At 37.6% G+C, this 21,107-nt stretch overlaps 1 protein-coding gene across 2 annotated transcripts in view; it reads right to left on the bottom strand.

Moving 5' to 3' along the window:
- EIF2B3 (eukaryotic translation initiation factor 2B subunit gamma) overlaps window positions 1-21,107 on the bottom strand; it is a 163,833-nt gene that overhangs the window by 86,769 nt on the left and 55,957 nt on the right. For both annotated transcript variants that reach the window (XM_061186647.1, XM_061186648.1), the window contains exons 4-5: window positions 14,720-14,879; window positions 2,060-2,171 (exon numbers count right to left, since the gene is read on the bottom strand). In XM_061186647.1, coding sequence (XP_061042630.1) covers window positions 2,060-2,171; window positions 14,720-14,879 — 272 coding nt within the window. The remainder of the gene's footprint in view (window positions 1-2,059; window positions 2,172-14,719; window positions 14,880-21,107) is intronic.

Below are 21,107 nucleotides of genomic sequence, written 5' to 3'. Positions count from 1 at the left end.
GTGCAAGGGCTTTCTCTAGTTGTGGCAAGCGGGGGCCACTCTTCATCGCGGTGCGCGGGCCTCTCACTATCGCAACCTCTCTTGTTGTGGAGCACAGGCTCCAGACGCGCAGGCTCAGTAGTTGCGGCTCACGGGCCTAGTTGCTCCACGGCATGTGGGATCCTCCCAGACCAGGGCTCGAACCCGTGTCCCCTGCATTGGCAGGCAGATTCTCAACCACTGCGCCACCAGGGAAGCCCTCACCTATTCATTTTTTTAGGATTAGATCTTTTGTTTCTGTTAAAGAGTCAACCTCATTGTTCATTTTCCCTGCTTCATCATTTACTCCCCAGCAGTTGTTCCCATTGCTTCTCAGTCAGAAGAAGATAAATGTACAGATATGTACTCAGTTTGCTTCTTTCCAGATCTGGAGCTATTAGTGAGAATTTGCAGGGTTTCATTAACACATCAGTATGGCTTCTGGGGAGTGGTGATAGGGTGGAGTTGGGAGCCTACCGTTATTCCTTTCAGTTCCTCACCAGAATCTTGTTTCTTTCCTTGGCCACCAATTTTTAAGCTTTATTATGTTTGATTATCTTACTGTGTTTGCTACTGTTGAAATTTCTGCCATTTTTTAAATTAATTTACTTTTTCACATTTAATTAGAAACTAGTAGTAGGAAGCTCTATGATGCAATCTGAAGCATCCACTTTAATCCACAAGTGTTTCTATGCAAAGCTCTAATATAGAACTCTTATCCATAGGGGTAATTGGGCCAACTGAAGCTAGAGTTTAATTTCATTTTCATTAAAATATATACTCTGAAATATGTCTCCTACCTCTGTTGTGCTGGATAGCAAAGCAAACAAACAAACAAACAGGAAAAAACCCCACCAACCAGTAAGACATTTTTCTTTCCCAATTTACTCCTCTTACATTCATTTCATCCAGGCTCCAAACATTTATTAAGCATTCCTATGTACTGGCATCAGGCAGTAAAGCTCTGAGTATAGTGGCTTCTGAGCAAGCAGTCAATAAAATGCTGATTGAAGAAAATGTGACGAGGTTGCCTTTGTGCAGTCATTAGGATGGCTACTATCAAAAAAATAGAAAATAACAAGCTTTGATGAGGATATGAAGAAATTAGAACGCTTGTGCATGGTTGGTGTGATTGTAAAATGGAAAACGGTATGGAGGTTCCTCAAAAAATAAAAAATAGGAACTATCAAATAATCCAGCAATCCCACCTCTGGATATATATCCAGAAGAATTCAAAGCAGGATCTCAAAGGGATATTTGCACATCCATGTTCACTGCAGCATTATTCACAATAGCTAAGAGGTGGAAGCGACCCAAATGTCCATTGATAGATGAACAGATACAGAAGATGCGGTGTATACACACAATGGAATTTATGCAGCCTTAAAAGGAAGGAAATTCTGACACATGCTACAATGTGGATAAACCTTGAGGATATTATACTAATTAAGTGAAATAAGCCAGTGACAAAAAGACAAATAGTGCATGATTCCACTTATAAATGGTACTTCAAGTAGTCAAATTCAGAAAAACAGAAAGTCAAATGGTGGTTACCAGGGCCTGGGGAGAGCAGATAAGAGAGAGTTGTTTAATGGATACAGAGCTTCAGGTTTGCAAGATGAAAAAGTTCTGGAGATCTGCTTAACAACAATGTCAACATACTTTTAACACTACTGAACTGTACACTTAAATATGGTTAAGGTGGTAAATTTTACGTTGTGTGTTTATCACAATTAAAAAAAAAAAAGGAAGTTCTATAACACTGTCAGAAAGACAGTCCTGTTCCCTGTTCTCTCCACAGCTGCTCTGCCCCACTCCTATGCAGGATTTGATTCTACCTTGGCAGGAAAAGACACAGGGAAAAGCTAAGCTTGTGTGGTGAAGAAAAGCCTCCATCCTATCTCATGGGAAAACATTCACATACTTTTGTCAATTTCACACAGTTTAATCTAGTTTTCATTCCCTCTTTCCCATCCACTGGGTGGTTTTATTTTGTTTTAAGACAAGGAGAATTGCCAAAAAGAAAAACCCCAGGGCTTACTTCTGCAGGATGGATCCCTTAATGACCAGCTCCTCATCCAAGTCTGCTTCATTAGCCATGAAGAGCAGCCTCTTTCCTGTGCTGTCCACTCCAATGAAGTCACGCTGCTCCACTGAATCACACACAAAAAAGGAAAATCAAACAAAGCCATTTGCCCCACCTGTATGACTAAGTCAGGGGAGAGGGCACCTGCTCACATTGCTCTTAGAACCAAATACAGGAGTGAGTGCTATGTAACACATACCACAATGTTTAAAACATGGGCAGTCAAATTTTTTTTGTATTGCTCTAAAGGATATTATTAGGTTAACAGGTGAAGCCTCAATAAAGTCTGTAGATTAAAGTATGGTACCAATGTAATTTTCTGTTTTAAGAGACTGTGGGGTGTGGGGGAAAGATACACATTGATGTATTAAAGGCAAAGGGAATCATATCTGCAATTTAGTCTCATAAATAGCTCAGAAAAATAATAATTACATATATAATATATTGTATATTCATTAGATATACATTGAATATATATTATAAGAGGGAAAGCAGGAGAATACTAGAGCAAATGTTAACATTTGGGGAATCTGGGTAAAGGATATCTGCGATCTTTATACTACTCCTGTAACCTTCTGTAAATGTAAAATTCTGTCAAAAATTAAAAGTTAAGGAGGTGATAGATATGTTAATTAGTTTGATTGTGGTAATCATTTCACAACGTCTACATATGATGCCAAAACATCATGTTGTATACCTTAAATATAGAATTTTTATTTGTCAAAACTAAACAAGTACGGGACTTCCCTCGTGGCGCAGTGGTTAAGAATCCGCCTGCCAATGCAGGAGACACAGGTTTAAGCCCTGGTCTGGGAAGATCCCACATGCCGTGGAGCAACTAAGCCCATGAGCCACAACTACTGAGCCTGAGTGCCACAACTACTGAAGCCTGTGTGCCTAGAGCCTGTGTTCCGCAACAAGAGAAGCCACCGCAACGAGAAGCCCGCGCACCGCAACTAAGAGTGGCCCCCGCTCGCTGCAACTAGAGAAAGCCCGCATGCAGCAATGAAGACCCAATGCAGCAAAAAATAAAAATAATAAATAAATTAAAAAAAAACTAAACAAGTAAATAGCAAAAAATTAAAAGTTAAAAAAAAAAAAAGAGGGCCAGTCAAGATACTGCTTAGCCAAATTAAGTAGATGAACCACAAGCCCACTGTATGGCACAGAAAGAAAGTGCAACTGTTCCTCTGCAAGTAATAACCTAGGTTTGCTCACTGTGAAAATGGGAATAGCATTTAAGGACATCCACATTTAACCAACATTAACTATATGTCTACTATGCACTAGATTTTGTGCTGTGTATGGGAGCACTGAAAGAAAATAAGGCAGATATTTACCAGATGTGGAGAGTTCTCTGGTAGACAATGATCTTATAGGATGCCATATTATTGCTGTCTTCTGTGTTATACATTTCTTTCCCCCAACAAGATTACAAACTGTTCAAAGGCAGACTTATGATTCCTTTAGATCTCCCACAACATCTAGTGTAGTGTTGAACACTTAATAAAATCTGCTACTAACATCCACACAGTATCTATTTATAGCTTACAAAAACATTTTCACATAGAGGCAGCATAGCATAACGATTAAGAAGAGAGCCTCTGAAGCTAGACCACCTGGGTATGAATCCCACTTACTAGTTGTATCTCTTTGAGCAAGATAATAAACTTCCATTCTTCAGTTTCACCTGTAAGATGGGGATAATAGTGCCTACGCCTACCTCACAGGATTTTTAGGAGAACTAAATGAGTTAATATTTGTAAAGCTCTATTTAGTGCTATTAACTAAAACATTAAATAAAATGTTTAAGTTTAAAAAATTAAACAAAATACATGCTCTTATTTGATCTTCACAGCAATCAAATAAAGCAATGATTTAATACCTATTTGAAAGGGAGAAACTAAAAGTTGAGCTCTAGGAAAAATGGTATCTCTAAAGATGAATTTGTCTACCTCCTAGTGACAGACAATGGCTACTATATAACTGAACACGCTTCCCTGTTGGCTGCAGCTGCCTATATACCTAAACCAAATGCTTTACTCAAGTGTATAATGTGTTTGGCTCAGGTTCTTGAAAGCATCCATTCCTTCAGATGGTCTCTGGTTATCTCATAGGCAGTGTTTTAATCTGAATAGGGAGAAGCTATCATAAAAAATTACATGTTGTTTTTTTCTAATTACCAAGATAAGTGAATGCCAAAGAAGGAAGGGTAAGTAACGCCAATTTGAAGGTAAGTTTTACTGAGAATTTCAACTGAAACTAAATTTTGCAGAGAATTTCAAATGTCACACAGCAACTCTGACATATATCAATTCATCCATTACATGGAAACTTGAGAATATAACAAAGTCTGCAAAGCTCTGATTACCAGCCAACATTTTAAAAAGAAATAACACAGAGATGTTATTTTTGGATATATTTGGAGTGCTTACCCTATCCAACCCCTTAGGCCCACAAAAAACTTTGAATTACTGAATGTCCTGGGAGCTGTAATTTCCAACAAGTCAGTTTTTCAGCTATGTTGCACTTCAGTCACATTTCCCTCACTCTCAGGCCCCCCTCCTTGTATTTGCTTCTTTGTAGCTACCATAGTAACTGGGACCTCAGAATATGATACAAATTATAGAAACTTGGACAGGTTTCTTTCTGTTCTGCTTTAACAAAGTGAATTCCACTTGGGAAACAGAGCAAGAACATTAGAATGTCCATCCTAAGAGAAAGATTACACAAATAAGGTTAAGAAGGCAGTTAAAACTATGAACTTCCATCTTAAAAAATTCTGTCATAATCAACTATTCATATATTTTTCCAGTTGTTTTTTACTTCTCTGTCTCCTCTATAGTCATTTACTTATTCATTCATTCATTCAACTAATAAATATATTTGTGCACCACCCCAGTGACAGGCATTATGTTTGGAGTGGGGAATTCCGTCTCATTTTATGAGGCCAGCATGATTCTGATGCTAAAACCAGACAAAGATATGACAAAGGAAAATTACAGGCAAAACAAAACATTAGCAAATCAAAACTAACAGTCTATGTAGTAGATTTAAAAGGGTTACAAATTTGTTGTAGCTTTGCCCATCAAGATATAGGGTCGAGAATGTAAGATGGTAGCCACTGTGGAAAACAATATGGTGGTTCCTCAAAAAATTAAAAACAGAATTACCATATGATCCAACAATTCCACTTCTGGGTATATAACCAAAATAATTGAAAGCAAGGTCTTGACGAGATATTTTTACACCCATGTCCTTAGCAACATTACTCAAAATAGCTAAAATGTAGAGGCAACCCAAATGTCCATCTATGAATTAAATAGATAAGCAAAATGTGGTATATACACATAAGAGAATATTATTCAGCCTTAAAAAGGAAGGAAATCCTGAAATATGCTACAACATAGATAAACCTTGAGGACACTATACTAAGTGAAACAAACCAGTGACAAAAAGACAAATACTGTATGATTCTACTTATATAAGGTACTGAAAGTAGCCAAAATCATACAGACAGAAAACAGATGGTATTTGCCAGGGGCTGGGAGGAGGGGGAAATGGGGATTTATATTTAATGGTTATAAAGTTTCAGTTTTCAAGATGAGAAGAGTTATGGAGATGGGTGCACAAATTATAAATGTATTTATTACCACTGAACTATATGTTTAAAAAGAGATGGTAAATTTTATGTGTTTTTTACCACAACAAAAAAATTTGAAGAAAAAAAAAGTGCCCACAGGAAAAAAAAAAAAAGAAGTAAGGTTAGTACGGTTAGTTCCCTATCCTTTATATCTAGGCTGGCCTAGCGACTAGCTTTGACTAACAGGAGTGCGGGGGAAGTGACACGGTGTGAGTTCTGAGTTTAGGCCTCAAGAGACCTTGTAGCTTCTTTCTTATTCTCTTAGAACCTGTTGCTGCTGCCATGTGAACAAGTCTGGGCTAGCCTCCTGTATGATAAGAGACTAAATGGAAAGAGAAACTCAGCTGTCACAGCTAAGGCCCTAGACATACTAGTGAGTTCAGCTGTGGCAGGCTGGCTCCAAGAATGATAATTGCTTCCTGGCATGCACACCCTTCTATATCCCCTCCCCTTGAGCACGGGCTGGCCTGGCTACTTGCTTCTACCAACAAAAAGTGGCAAAAGTAATCAGATGTTACTTTTGTGATTAGGTTACATAAGTTCATAACTTATGTGTTGCTAGAAGATTCTCACCCTTTCTCCTTGGAGAAAGGAGAGTCTATTTAATAAATGGAGGAAGGAAAAAGAGACATCTATATGGAAAACAAGATTAAACTGGATGCCAACCTCACACCATATACAAGACACAATTCTATTTGGATCAAGGAATTATGTGTCAAGAATAAATCCTTAAAATTCTTATTAGAAAATATAAGTTAAGGACTTCCCTGGTGGCGCAGTGGTTAAGAATCCACCTGCCAATGCAGGGGACATGGGTTCGAGCCCTGGTCCGGGAAGATTCCACATGCTGCGGAGCAACTAAGCCCATGTGCCACAACTATGGAGGCCTGCGCTCTAGACCCCGCAAGCCACAATTACTGAGCCCACGTGCCACAACTACTGACGCCTGCGCACCTAGAGCCCATGCTCTGCAACAAGAGAAGCCACCGCAATGAGAAGCCCGTGCACCACAACAAAGACCCAATGCAGCCAAAAATAAATAAATAAATAATTAATTAATTAAAAATAAAGAAAAAAGAAAATATAAGTTAACATTGTTCAGAACTTGCAGTAGGGAGTTCAAGACACAAAAGATGCTTTTAAAATTTTGGTAAATTTGATTATATTAAAGTTAAGAATTTTTGTTCATAAGACGTTTTAAAGAAAGTGAGAAAAGTTTTCCCATTTTCTTTTGAGAAACTATATTTGCAGTATATCCAACTGACAAACGAGTGGTAAGAATACAAATCAGTAAGAAAAGTGCAAATAACTCATTGAAAACTAGGTAAAATATATAAACAGGCATTTCACAGAAGAGAAAATAAATATGACCAGTGAACAAATATTCAACCTTGAGAGACCAAGGGAATGTACACAAAGATCACAATGAGGTAAGATACCATTTTACTTCTGCTCAACTGACGCAAAGAATCTGACAACGCCGAGTGCTGGAGAGTAGATGAAGCAATGAATTCTTTTAAATCTCTGGTAGTTGGGGAAACTGATATAACCACTTTGGAAAAGAGTAAAACTGTTTACCAGTTTACCAATACCCCCCAAATTGAACATTCATATATTCTATGACCCAGCAATTCTATTAAGAAACTCTTACATGTGCCCATTAAACAATATGTACATAAATGTTCGTAACAGCACTGGTGACAACAGCAAAAATTTGGAATCAATCTAAACCCCCATTGCTTGAAAAGTGAATAAATGAACTGTAGTGTATTTATACAGTGCAATTTTGTATAGCACTCAAAATGAAGAAACTGTAGCTGCCCATAACTATAAGGATGAACCTCAGTAATATAATATTGGAAAAAGTAAGTCCCAGTAGATTACATCCATCATGCTATCTTTTTAAATAAAATTAGAAGCAACTAGAAAATATATCAGGACTTCCCTGGTGGCACAGTGGTTAAGAATCCGCCTGCCAATGCAGGGGACACGAGTTCAATCCCTGGTCCGGGAAGGTCCCACATGCCACAGAGCAACTAAGCCCGTGCGCCACAACTACTGAGCCTGTGCTCTAGAGCCCGTGAGCCACAACTACTGAGCTGGCGTGCCACAAATACTAAAGCCCACGTGCCTAGAGCTCGTGCTCCGCAACAAGAGAAACCACTGCAATGAGAGGTCCGTGCACCACAACGAAGAGTAGCCCCTGCTCGCCGCAACTAGAGAAAGCCTGCACACAGCAACAAGGACCCAACGCAGCCAAAAATAAATAAATAAAATTTAAAAAATACATATATATCAATATATATTTTTAGAATACATAAAGCTGAGATAAAGGAAAGCCAAAAAAAAAAAAAAAGATAAACAAGATTCAGTAAGGTGTTGATAATTACCTTAGATGGGGACAATAGTGAGTTGGGAGGGGGTAAGATCACATTGGTAGACGTTTTAAAGTTTGAGTTGAGTGGTGGGTTAAAAAAAAAAAGATTAGTATTTTCATTTTCTTTGGATATGTACCCAGGAGTGGAACTGCTGAATCATATGGTAGTTCTATTTTTAGCTTTCTGAGGAACCTCCATGCTGTTTTCCACAGTGGCTGCACCAGTTTACATTCCCTCCAACAGTGTACAAAGCTTCCCCTTTCTTCACAGCCTTGCCAACGCTTGTTATTTGTGATGACAGCCATTCTGAGAGATGTGAGGTAACATCTCATTGTGGTTTTTATTTGCATTTCTGAAAAGATACATGCACCCCAATGCTCATAGCAGTATTATTTATAATAGCTAAGATATGGAAGCAACCTAAGTGTCCATCAAATGATCAGATAAAGAAGATGTAGTATATATATATATATATATACACACACACACACACACATACACAAAGGAATACTAATCAGCCACAAAAAAAGAATGAAAATTTTGCCATTTGTAACAACATGGAGGGACCTGGAAGGTATTATGCTTACTTAGTGAAATAAGTCAGATGAGAAAGACAAACACTGTATGTTACCACTTACATGTGGAATTTAAAAAGTAAAACAAAAAAGAAAATATAACAAAAAAGAAATAGACTAACAGATATAGACAACAAACTAGTGGTTACCAGTGGGGAGAGGGAAGGTGGAGGGGCAAGATAGGGGTAGGGGATTAAGAAGTACGAAGAACTATGTATAAAATAAGTAAGCTAAAAGGATATATTGTACAGCACATGGAATATAGCCAATATTTTAAAATAACTATAAATGGAGTATAATCTTTAAAAATTGTGAATCACCATGTTGTATACTTGAAACTTATATAATATTGTAAACCAACTATACCTCACTGAAAATAAAACAGGCAAACAAAATAGAGAATTACAGTCTAAGAGAACATGAAACGTATTAATAAAAGTTCACTTGATTTTTTTTAAAGGTAATTAATCTGAGAAAAAATTTTTAGAACTGAGGACTTGAATTTTCAGATTGGAAGGCTCATTAGCATCCAACACAGGGGATGACATTAAACTATACTAAGGCATATCAATGTGAAATTTTAGAAGTTTAGAAACAATAAGATCCTATAAGCTTCTAGAAAGGAAAAAAAATGGTCTCATACAAAAAGAATCAAGAATCACAATGGTGTTGGACTTAATAGAAAAGCTAAAAGATAGTGAAATAATACCTTCAAAATTTTGAGGGGACAGGCTTTCCAAGGGAAGTTTATACCCAGCCGCCCCCTGCAAAAAAAGTGGATATAAACTAAGAAAGAGGAAAATATGAGGTTCAAGATATGAGAGTGAAGGGTGAACCTAAAATGACAGTTACACAGCAGAGCAGCTAGTCCAGAATCTAGGAGAGAGATCTTTAAGAATTTGAAATTGAGGGAAACAGTGTGTTGGAAAGTAATGAGAGGAAATTCACACAACTGGGGTTAAGGCTGAATTAGTAATAAATACATAGAAAACGAAGCAAATGAAAAAACGAGACAATTAATTTTTAGGAAAATAAAAGGAAGAAAGAGAAAAGTAACAACATACTACAGGTTCAGCTGTGAAAACCATTTATACATTCAAAATAATGTAAACATCAAATATTCAGTTAATCAACACTACAATATAAGTAACTATATTAGGAAGCTGAGGAGACTGGAAGTTTGCATACGTGTGGTGGGGGCAGAAGGTGTGGTAAAATAGAACTAAATCTTTAACTTTCATAGTAGGAAGTAAATAGATAATTCCTAAAACTAAAAATATCCAGACATAACAAACAAAAGCATGTTATTTGAGAGGTGGGGTTAAATGTGAAAAAAAATTAGCTAAAAATGTTGAAAGTGGCTGCCTCTGAGTGAGGTGAGGAGAGACAAGATGGGGGTTGCTATTTATTATAATATACCTTGGAGAATTACATCACTTTTAAAATTATGGGCATATAAAACATTGATAGAAATTAAAACTAAATTAAAAAAAAAAAGGAGTAGAAAGCCCAGGCTATGGAGTTATAAGGCACGGGTTCAAGTTCTGATTCTATCACTTACCACTGATGTGATATTGAACAACTATCCACAAAGTGCTATTAGGCCACAGATGGATATAAAAGTTGGTAAATAACAAAACTACCTAGCCCCATTCATTGGATTTTACCTTATGAGCAAATCTTGATTATTTATGTTTCTTATATAGGACTTAGCATAGATTTTATACACAGTATGTCCTAAATGCAATGACTACATCAAAATTTAATGCATTTGTTAGTCAGGGATCTGATTTCATACCAACTACCCAATCTGTACCTAAGTAAATTGCTCAACTCCTTCTTTTCAAATATCATGTCTTTAAAACATATTTCCCTGTAACTAAGGCATTAAACTGTTCCCTGTATTTTGTACATGCTCCTATTATTGTACTTGTCACATTGCGACACACAATTTCTAGCATATTTGAACTTATTTCTGTATACTGTTTCCTCAATCACAAGAATTTCAGTTTTGAGTATGCAGGGATTTCAAGTCACTTCTGTTGGATATAATTAGGAAAAAAAAGGGGGAGGGGGCAGTGAGAATAGGATTGAGAAGAGAAAAAAGATAAGTAGAAGCCTAAGCAGGAATAGAAGGTTTTTGCTTTTTTTTTTTTTTTTGCAGTAGAGCTTTGAGAAAAATCAAGGAAGCTGAAGCAAAAGAAATATAGGCTCAGAACTGCTTGCCAGCATTTGTTAATACAGAGGGAGCTAAGCTGACTGAGAGGTGACAACCAAGTGACAGCTTTCACTTGTGAGATTCTGAAGCACTTTGATATATACTGATTCTAGTCTGAACCAAAGCTGTATATAACTCTGAGAACTAGGAAGGAGTTTGAGAAATACTACAGTGAACTGGATACGTTAAAAAACAATTGCCTAGAACTTTTTCCATTTCATATATCCCAAGAGACACGGTGGAACTATAGAGATAATAGTCAATAATTTGTGTCATAAAATCATAGTAGCATTAAACATTTGCACACAGGAATGTCCAGAAAAAAAGCCCCTTAGTAAACATGTTATCTGTAATTAAGCAAAATAAACATACTATGTTCTCACTGAAATTGAGAAAGAAGGAAATCTTGGATTTTCTAACAAGCAAGGGATGGTAAGTGGAAATTAATTATCTTTACACAACTGGTTGGTTGAATCCATATTGCGAAACCTGGATATGAAGGGTCAACTACAGTGTTTCAAGTAGCAGATCACATGCTTTACAAACATCTCATTTAATTCTCACACAAAAATCCCCAAAGGATTCAGTCTCATTTTACAGCTAAAGAAAATGAAGTTCAAGTCAGTTAGACAATTTGTCCAAGACCACACAGTTTTTGAGCGTTGAAGCCCACCCAGTCTGAACTCCAGAACCTGTGCTTTTAACAACCATGCTACAGCAGTAGTTGTTTAATTTAAAAATCTTGAAAACATTTCTAAACGTGAATTAATAGGCAATGGGAATTCCCTGTCCAGTGTTTAGGACTACATGCTTCCATTGCAGGGGGCACGGGTTCAACCCCTTGTCAGGGAACTAAGATCCCACAAGCTGCGTGGTGTGGCAAAAAAAAAAAAAAAGAAAAGAAAAAAAAATTAATAGGCAATGTAGTGTCAGTGTGCTAAACCTATATTGCTGAAACTCGGGCTCTTATAATACCCACTCATGAATCTAACTACAGCTCAGACTCAAATTTTTAGGATTTAAACATCTAGGGCTTGAATTTACTTTCTCTTACCTCGGGGGCAATAAGAGTTACCTTTATAGGCAGGCCCTTCAACCCATTCAGTAATATCTACTGACTGGTCACCACCGGCCATAACTGAGCCAGACGCTGGGGATAAAGTGAACAAACTGGACATGACCCATATTCTCACGGAGCTTATAGTCCAGAGAGTAAGTAAGAGAGTAGGGCTGCCATACGTAGGCAAACAAGGGGCTATAATTTCATATTAGAGGGTCAAGGAAGACCTCTCTCAGCAAATAACTTGAAGGCTAAGCTGGATTTAGAGTGCATGTGTTGTGGGTAAGGGGAGAGCATTTCTGGTAGAGAACATCATGTGTAAAGGCTTGTAGCAGGAAAAAAAAAAACAGTCCAAAAAATCCAAACATAAGTTTGATCCTGCCCTCCTCAGTATCTACAGCTCCTACAAATCTGAGAAGGAAGTGGCAACAGGGAGAACGATGGCTCCTGAAACATCTAGGCATTAGGTATTCTCCAATAAGCCAGTAAGAACACAATTTGGGAAACCTGGACCTAAGGGATCTATACTATTGAACAATATCTGAGAACAAGAGGACTGCAGGCTGTTCTGGCACATAAGAGCAGCCAAGAGGCAGGCCAAATACACAATGAGAAATTTAGGACTCTTTTTAAAAAAATGTTTATCACTGAAATGCATAGCATTCCATGGTAAGAATTTAAAACTCAGTCATTTAGGTGAAACTTAGCCATCAAACATAACAAAATATAGATATTGAGTTCAAAATTTCATGTTAAGAATGAAAAATCTTTCTATAACGCAAATCTGATTATGACATTCTCTTGTTTAAAATTCCTCAAACAACTCCCCACTGTTTTGGGGATAAAGTTCAAACTCTTTAGTCTAATCCCTGTATTCTCTCCAGTACCATTTCCTGCTTCCCTGCCCTCCATACTCACACTATAACCATACAGCAAGTTACCAGTATACATCACACCTTTTCAAAGAGAATAGAAGAGCCAACATAAAGGAACTTCCACTAACCACGTTGTGACAACTTAAGCATCAAAACATTTTAAAATGAATAGATAGATAATAGTTACAGTTAATTTAAAATAAAATTGTGAAAAGCTACACATTTATAATGATACTTAAGAGATAAAGGCTAATATGTAATGTACTAAAAAGTTATAATACCAAGAAGAGTAACTATAGTAGGGTATTTGATTTTTTAAAATTGTTATAAGTAGAGGAGTGTGAAAAAAAGAAAACATTAATAATTGTAAAATATACATATGTTTATAAAGTCTGGATACACAGTTGTTTGTATCTGTATAGGTAGAAAAGGCTGAATACAGGAAATTATGAGTAAGCAAACCAGACCTCACGAAAGTAGAAACTATGTCAAGAACAAAAGGACTGATCCACATGAGAAGCATACATAATAACAAGGTAGAAAGAGGATTCAACAATTGATCTGCAACAGTGATTGCTTTAACACAAAAAGCAACTAGAAAGAAGTTTCAACGCTATAATCCAAAATTACAAGTTAACCAAATGCCCTGAAGAAGAGAACTAAAAGTACAAACTACATTACTCAAATCCTAGGAAGGAACATTCTAGGTGGCTCTATTAATAATAGTCAGATACTAATAAGCCATACATAGCTTCTAATAATTGCAACAGACTGCGTCAATATATAATGACAGGACAATGGGTTACATAATTCTGACTAAGAAAAACCTAAAGAACACATCATTCCAGGAAAAACTAAAACCTATATAAAAAGTATGATCTAACGAAGCTTTTTGGTCATAAGTTCAGTTTTTTTTTTTTTTAATATTTATTTATTTGGTTGCACCGGGTCTTAGTTGCAGCATGTAGAGTCCTTAGTTGCTGCTCGCTGGCTCCTTAGTTGTGGCACGTGGGCTCTTTAGTTGTGGCATGCATGTGGGATCTAGTTCCCTGACCAGGGATCGAACCCGGGCCCCCTGCATTGGGAGCGCAGAGTCTTAACCACTGTGCCACCAGGGAAGTCCCATAAGTTCAGTTATTAAAAGTAGCCCAGTCATAGAATCAGTGACTCAGGTTTGAAATACTCTGGGAAAAGCAATCATGAACTATGCCTTAACTAAAAATCAATAACAAGTCAATAACCCAAATTCTATAACCCTGGCTGGACTAGAGTATTATTCCTTTTCTTTTTGGTCTGGTAAGATTACTATAACTCTCTGAAGATTAAAAAAAAAATAACCCACTACTAGAATCCTAGGAAATATCAAGATAAGTATGTTGTAATCCTAAGAAGACAAAGCATGGTTAACGACTATTTTGTTTATTGGCTATTCAGGGTGATTGGTGTATTCAGAAGAATCAACCATATTAAATTTGTAATAATAATTTTAATTGCTTAAAGATATCTAATTTAATTTGTAATCAAATATTAAGTATTTTTTTTTAATATTAAGTATTTTTTAAACATTGATTTTAAATTAGATTTTTTGGTTTCTTAGTATATGTATTCAATTATTTGAGTTTTAAACACAATGCAAACAGTTCTGAGTGCTCCTCTCTGCAGACAAAAGCCTCTTGGATGGTACAGAATCTAATCAATAGTTATAAGCCTCTTCAAATCAGGGACAGTGTCTTATTTGACTTTATGTCATCAACCTCTAGCACAGTAGAGTCAGTTCTCAATAAATGTTTCTTAAGTGAAAGCATGAATGATAATAATAATTATAAGAACCCAACAAACAAATAAATCAAACTCTAGTCTCCTTACCTGCTTTTTTTTCCCCCTTTTGACCTGGAACTGGTTCTAAGCCATCCTGACCTTTTCTCATTAACATGGCAAGCGATCCATCATGAGCTCTGAACAGGTCCACTACCTCATGTAAGGCAACATCTGTTATCAGATCACAGCTCAGGACCAGTATATCTGTCTGTCAAATGGAGAAGGGGAAAAGTCAATATCACAAAGGACAATGGATCACACAAATCATCACAGGATAAACTTACAATGTCTTCGAAGAACACAAACTGCACACTTGCCCTCAAATCTTTTTTATAGCAGTAGCACAGGTAAAATAAATGGGGTCGTTCTAATTGAGCTGTGTTGGGGGAGGGTCTGGAATTCCTACCTCCCCTTTGTGTACGCCTTACTGCTGCTGTCCCTGAGGCACCTCTGGAATCCTGGGCTCTAAGGAACAGAGTACGAAAACCACCACATTGTCTATTTCTGTGACTACGGAGTTAATGATCTTAAATTTATACATCCCTTTACAGTTCAAAAAGCACTTTGGCAAAGTTTGATGATTCAATATGGTTATGAAATACTTTATTTTAAAGCAGTCACTTTGATTGGAAGATTAGGATTGATACATATACATTATTGATACTATGTATAAAATAGATAACTAATGAGAACATACTGTATAGCACAGGGAACTCTACTTAATGCAATGTGGTGACCTAAATGGGAAGGAAATCCAAAAAAGAGGGGATATATGTATATGTATAGCTGATTCATTTTACTGTACAGTAGAAACTAACACAACATTGTAATGCAACTATACTCCCATAAAAATTAATTTAAAAAAACTTAAAGTCACTTTTCTACAATACTAGGAAATAAATAACACATGAATATATTATAATGTGCCCTTCTCTGGGAAATCAGTCTAGCTAATAAACAATTATAATATAACCTCAGGTATGTATAAAAGCACTCATTTAATCCTCATAACAGTACAGGTTCTGCTATTTTAAAAAGTCTGAAAAACATTGGAGTAAATTATTCCAGATTTAACAATAAAGTAAATATCTACATGGAAATTTCTGTAAGTGGCTCCAACTTTTCTAAGATTTTAATTTAAAATCAAGATTCCTGCTTTGGGGGAAAATATAGATAATTTCAACTTACATTCTAGGAAAGCAAAGAATCATACTTGCTCAGGAAGTGACTCAACCATCAGAATGCCTTATCTTACTGCCTGCAATTTCTTATTCCGAATACAGAATCTGTACCAGAACCGTCATTTCTTTTTCTACATATAACTCATTATTTATAGCTTAAACAATTCCTTTTGAAGGCCTCTTAAGTTTAAGAAGTTCAAATTTGGATTTTTTTCTACTCTTCTACTTAAGGCTCTCTTAATTCTTTCTGGATCTTAACTAAGCTAAAAAAAAAAAAAGTTCCTATAAACATCTTCTTCTTAGGAAAAAAAAATTCCTTAAGTCTGCAGCTCACCATCCAGGAACTGTCAAACGTTAACAGATCAGCCCACATACATGCAAGCTAAGGAAGAAATAGCTTGCAGAATCCTACTTCTTGTTAACAATGCTTAGAAAGGAAGTATGGACCATTTACTAAAGACATGTCACTTACAGCAGTACAGAAGTTGCCCCATTTCTTTATAATGAAAATGACAGTTTGTTGAAGAAAAAAAATCCTTTCTATTTTTCTAAGTTTCTTTAATAAGATGACTGATTTCTGCAAGCTGACTGTTCCACAGTAAATTTAATTATTAAGTGTACTCCAGAGTGAAGAAAATGACCCCAATGCAGATGCCTCTGAAGTGGTGACAATGTTGTCTTGGAAAATAAATGCTGTTATCATTCAGTATCTGCAAAAAATTAATCTGTCAGCATAGTGAATGTCAAACAAGTCCTGCATAATTGTGAACAGTCTGCAGCCTCATTTATCTCTTTGCTTTTAGATGACTTTTTGCTAAGCTGAATGCAAAATCCCCAAGGAGCACAAGGAACAGAGCCCTCCCCCGTGTCTGGTTGCCATCTGTTCTCAGCGTGAAAAGAAAGGCTTCAGTCTGAAAGGGCAGGGCCTGGGATACAGATGGAGGTGCTATTCCATCAGGCCCTCTTCCTGCCTCTGCTCCCAGAGAATGCACCACTCTCACTGAGACCAAACACATTGCTGTCTTCTCTGCAACTCCACTTCCAAAGGAAAGTCTCTGCTGACAAACTGTACTTTGTTTCCAAAGCTAGAAATCCTGGAAGAAGAAACTAAAGTCTAAAAGGAAAATGAAATCATCCTTACACCTTCGTAATGCTATCTATTTTTCTTTACATTTTAATAAAAGTTGTAACAGGACGAAAATAAATGACTATTGTTTTTATTTTTATTCTAAAAATGCAAAGCCCATTCTAGAAATGCAAATGTTCTTCTACTAATTGGAGCCCAGAGAAAGAAAGTGGAAAAACTGTTAAGAGCCAGAAGTATTTCTGATCATGTGTGACCACAAACCATGAATAAACACAGACTGTTTGGACTGTGAAGCAACTGTATATCTTAACTTGAAAGTTCCTGGGACACACCAACCCTCAGCTGCCTTGTGTTCTGGGCGACCAGTTCTTTTCTAACACCACAGTATGCCTCATCTTCTGCAGAGACCAACTGGCATCTCCACAGACCTCCCTATTCACTATTCTAACAGTCCTCAGTGAGCTTTATCCCAAGCCTGCTCCTCTAGAGGAACCAGGGCAATGTCAAGGGCAAAAAGCACAGCTCTAAAGGACAGCAAATGTGTGCATTTTTCACCAAGTGGAAACATACAAGGTCTTCAAGGGAAAGTAGAAGATAGCACTTTAGTATTCAAGATACCCAGGAATTCAAAACTCAAACTGCTGCCAATTAGTCTTGGCTAAAGCAGACAAATAAAGCTTAGAAAACCCAATTACCAAGCCATGGCAAAGTCCAGAAATCTGTCATTATAAGAACATTTTCTATCAAGCCAAAACCATTGAGTAAAACTAGAAGAAAAAAACAAAGCCGGATGTATGCGTGTGTGGTGGTAATGGTGGGGTAGGAGGTGGGGAGAGTCATGGGGACTAGCCTCTTTTCCTGGAAGCTGTTCCATGACAGATTGTTATAAATAACACAATCTGGCAAACAATTTCCTACAGAAAGGAGAAAGAAAAACACACTTACTCCCCTGGAAAAAAACCGTCAGGGCAAGGTAACTACCATGCTTTTACCCACTCAGCACTTCCACAAACAATGGCTATGATCCAAATCACCACCCTACACTCCACCCCTGCCCATACGGAACTAATGAATTCAGCTACTTGGTGTGACTGTGAATGGTCACAATTTACATTACCTATGTGGCCCAATCCCAATCCAATCCCCAAGAGTAGTTTGGTGCTTTAATAATTACTGATGGCTAACTACAATGGAGACCTCACTATGCTCAATTTTGGTTGAAATACTTGGAAAAGATTCCCAGTCTGCAGTCCCCAAAGTGTTCAGCAAAGGGCCAACTGCCACTTTGTTTTTACTAGGGTTTGACCAGCAGGTGCAGGAAGGAATGACCAACTTAGTATGTAAATAAGAAATGTGATAATCCTTAGGCTTAGAACTAAATATCCTTCCTCTGCTCCTTAGCTTATAGTGTCACCACCATCCAGGATCTGAAGACAGAAAGCGGGCCATAGCCTAGGGCTGAAGTCTTCTCTTTCCTACCCAGTACCCCTTCCTCACATCTCACTGGTCCCAAGTCCTCCTCTTTTATTTCCACTGCACTGTCTTAGTTCAGGCCTCAAAATATTTTTCCAGTCTTTTTTTTCTCTTAACTTTAAAAAATAATTTATTTATTTTATTTATTTATTTTTGGCTGTGTTGGGTCTTCGTTGTTGCGTGCGGGCTGCCTCTAGCTGCGGCAAGTGGGGGCTACTCTTTGTTGAGGTGCGCAGGCTTCTCATTGTTGTGGCTTCTCTTGTTGCGGAGCATGGGCTCTAGGCACGCGGGCTTCAGTAGTTGTGGTACACGGGTTCAGTAGTTGTGGCTTGCGGGCTCTAGAGTGCAGGCTCAGTAGCTGTGGCACACGGGCTTAGTTGCTCCGCGGCATGTGGGATCTTCCGGGACCAGGGCTCGAACCCGTGTCCCCTGCATTGGCAGGTGGATTCTTAACTACTGCGCCACCAGGGAAGCCCTTTTCCAGTCTCTTAACTGGTCTCTCTCACAGCAGTTTTCCCATATTCTAATCCACACTCCAATTTCCACTGCTTATTTAATTTTTCTGCTTAAAGACACCCTAAAATAGTGTTCCCCAAACCAAAAAAAAAAAAATGATAAACACTTATCCACTTATTCCCACTTAAAAAATTTATTTAAAAACACACAAATCAGGACTTCCCTGGTGGCACAGTGGATAAGAATCCATCTGCCAATGCAGGGACACGGGTTTGAGCCCTGGTCCGGGAAGATCCCACATGCCACGGAGCAACTAAGCCCGTGCGCCGCAACTACTGAGCCTGTGCTCTGGAGCCCGTGAGCCACAACTACTGAGCCCACGTGCTGCAACTACTGAAGCCCGCGTGCCTAGAACCTGTGCTCCACAACAAGAGAAGCCACCACAATGAGAAGCCCACGCACCGCAACAAAGAGTAGCCCCCACTCACTGCAACTAGAGAAAGCCCGCACGCAGCAATGAAGACCCAACGCAGCCAAAAAACTAAAAAAAAACCCAAAACACACAAATCACTATAAATGATATAATATGCTCTTTCTATAACATATATAAAAATAGATTTAAAAGAAGAGATAAAATTAAAAAGAACTAGATATTCTAATTTATTTATTTATTTATAGATATTCTAATATTTACCTCTGGAACTCCATCCTGCACACCCTCTGGCTTTGAGAACACTCCATTCTGGAGATCATTACTGCACAGGATTGAGTTCAAATCGCTTAGCATGACATTAAGGGTCTTCAAAATATGACTCCACCTACCTAATTCAGCCTTCTTTCTCACAATCCTCCCTCCACATAGTTAATGTTAATTTGCTAGAGTAAACTGCCAAGAATGCATTCCCTAGTCTCTCTTTCCACGCCACCACACATTCATCCATCAAGATTCTGGTCTTGTCACAGTTATCGGAAAGGGAAGAGCCAATATATTATCTCATCTAGAGATGAAGTCTTTTCTGATCCATCACTGACCTTAAATCACTAAACTGGATTACAATTTTTTTCCCATCTAGACTTTGAGCTTCATAAGGAGCTCTTTTACCTTTGAATCCCCAGAGTTCAACCTGGTACGGGCAAACAAAAGCATCAGTAAATGTTGGCACACTTCCTGTTACCTCCTTGTCCTTGTCTAAATTGACTCAAAGATTGAAGACCTAAATGTAAGACCGGACACTATAAACCTCTTAGAGGAAAACATAGGAAAAACACTCTGTGACATAAACCACAGCAAGATCTTTTTGACCCACCTCCTAGAGTAATCAAAATAAAAACAAAAATAAACAAATGGGACCTAATTAAACTTAAAAGCTTTTGCACAGCAAAAGAAACCATAAACAAGACGAAAAGACAACCCTCAGAATGGGAGAATATATTTGCAAAACGAAGCTACAGACAAAGGATTAATCTCCAAAATAGACAAACAGCTCATGGAGCTCAAGGTCAAAAAACCAAACAACCCCATTAAAAAATGGGCGGAAGACCTAAATAGACATTTCACCAAAGAAGACATACAGATGGCCAAGAGGCACATGAAAAGGGGCTCAACATCAATAATTATTAGAGAAATGCAAATCAAAACTACAATGAGGTATCACCTCACGCTGGTCAGAATGGCCATCATCAGAAAATCTACAAACAACAAATGCTGGAGAGGCTGTGGAGAAAAGGGAACCCTCTTGCACTGTTGGTGGGAATGTAAATTGATACAGCCACTATGGAGAACAGTATGGAGGTTCCTTAAAAAACTAAAAATAGAACTACCATACGACCCAGCAATCCCACTACTGGGCATATACCCTGAGAAAACCACAATTCAAAAAGAGTCATGTACCAAAATGTTCATTGCAGTTCTATTTACAATAGCCAGGACATGGAAGCAACCTAAGTGTCCATCATCGGATGAATGGATAAAGAAGATGTGGCACATATATACAATGGAATATTACTCAGCCATAAAAAGAAACGAAATGGAGGTATTTGTAGTGAGGTGGATGGAGTTAGAGTCTGTCATACAGAGTGAAGTAAGTCAGAAAGAGAAAAAGAAATACAGTATGCTAACACATATATATGGAATCTAAGGAAAAAAAAAAAAGGTCATGAAGAACCTAGTGGCAAGACGGGAATAAAGACACAGACCTACTAGAGAATGGACTTGGGGATATGGGGAGGGGGAAGGGTA

Source organism: Eubalaena glacialis, chromosome 3 (assembly GCF_028564815.1).
Source record: "Eubalaena glacialis isolate mEubGla1 chromosome 3, mEubGla1.1.hap2.+ XY, whole genome shotgun sequence".
Taxonomy (NCBI): Eukaryota; Metazoa; Chordata; class Mammalia; order Artiodactyla; family Balaenidae; genus Eubalaena; species Eubalaena glacialis.
Note: the sequence above shows the minus strand (reverse complement) of the source record. Positions and strands in the feature narration are given on the sequence as shown.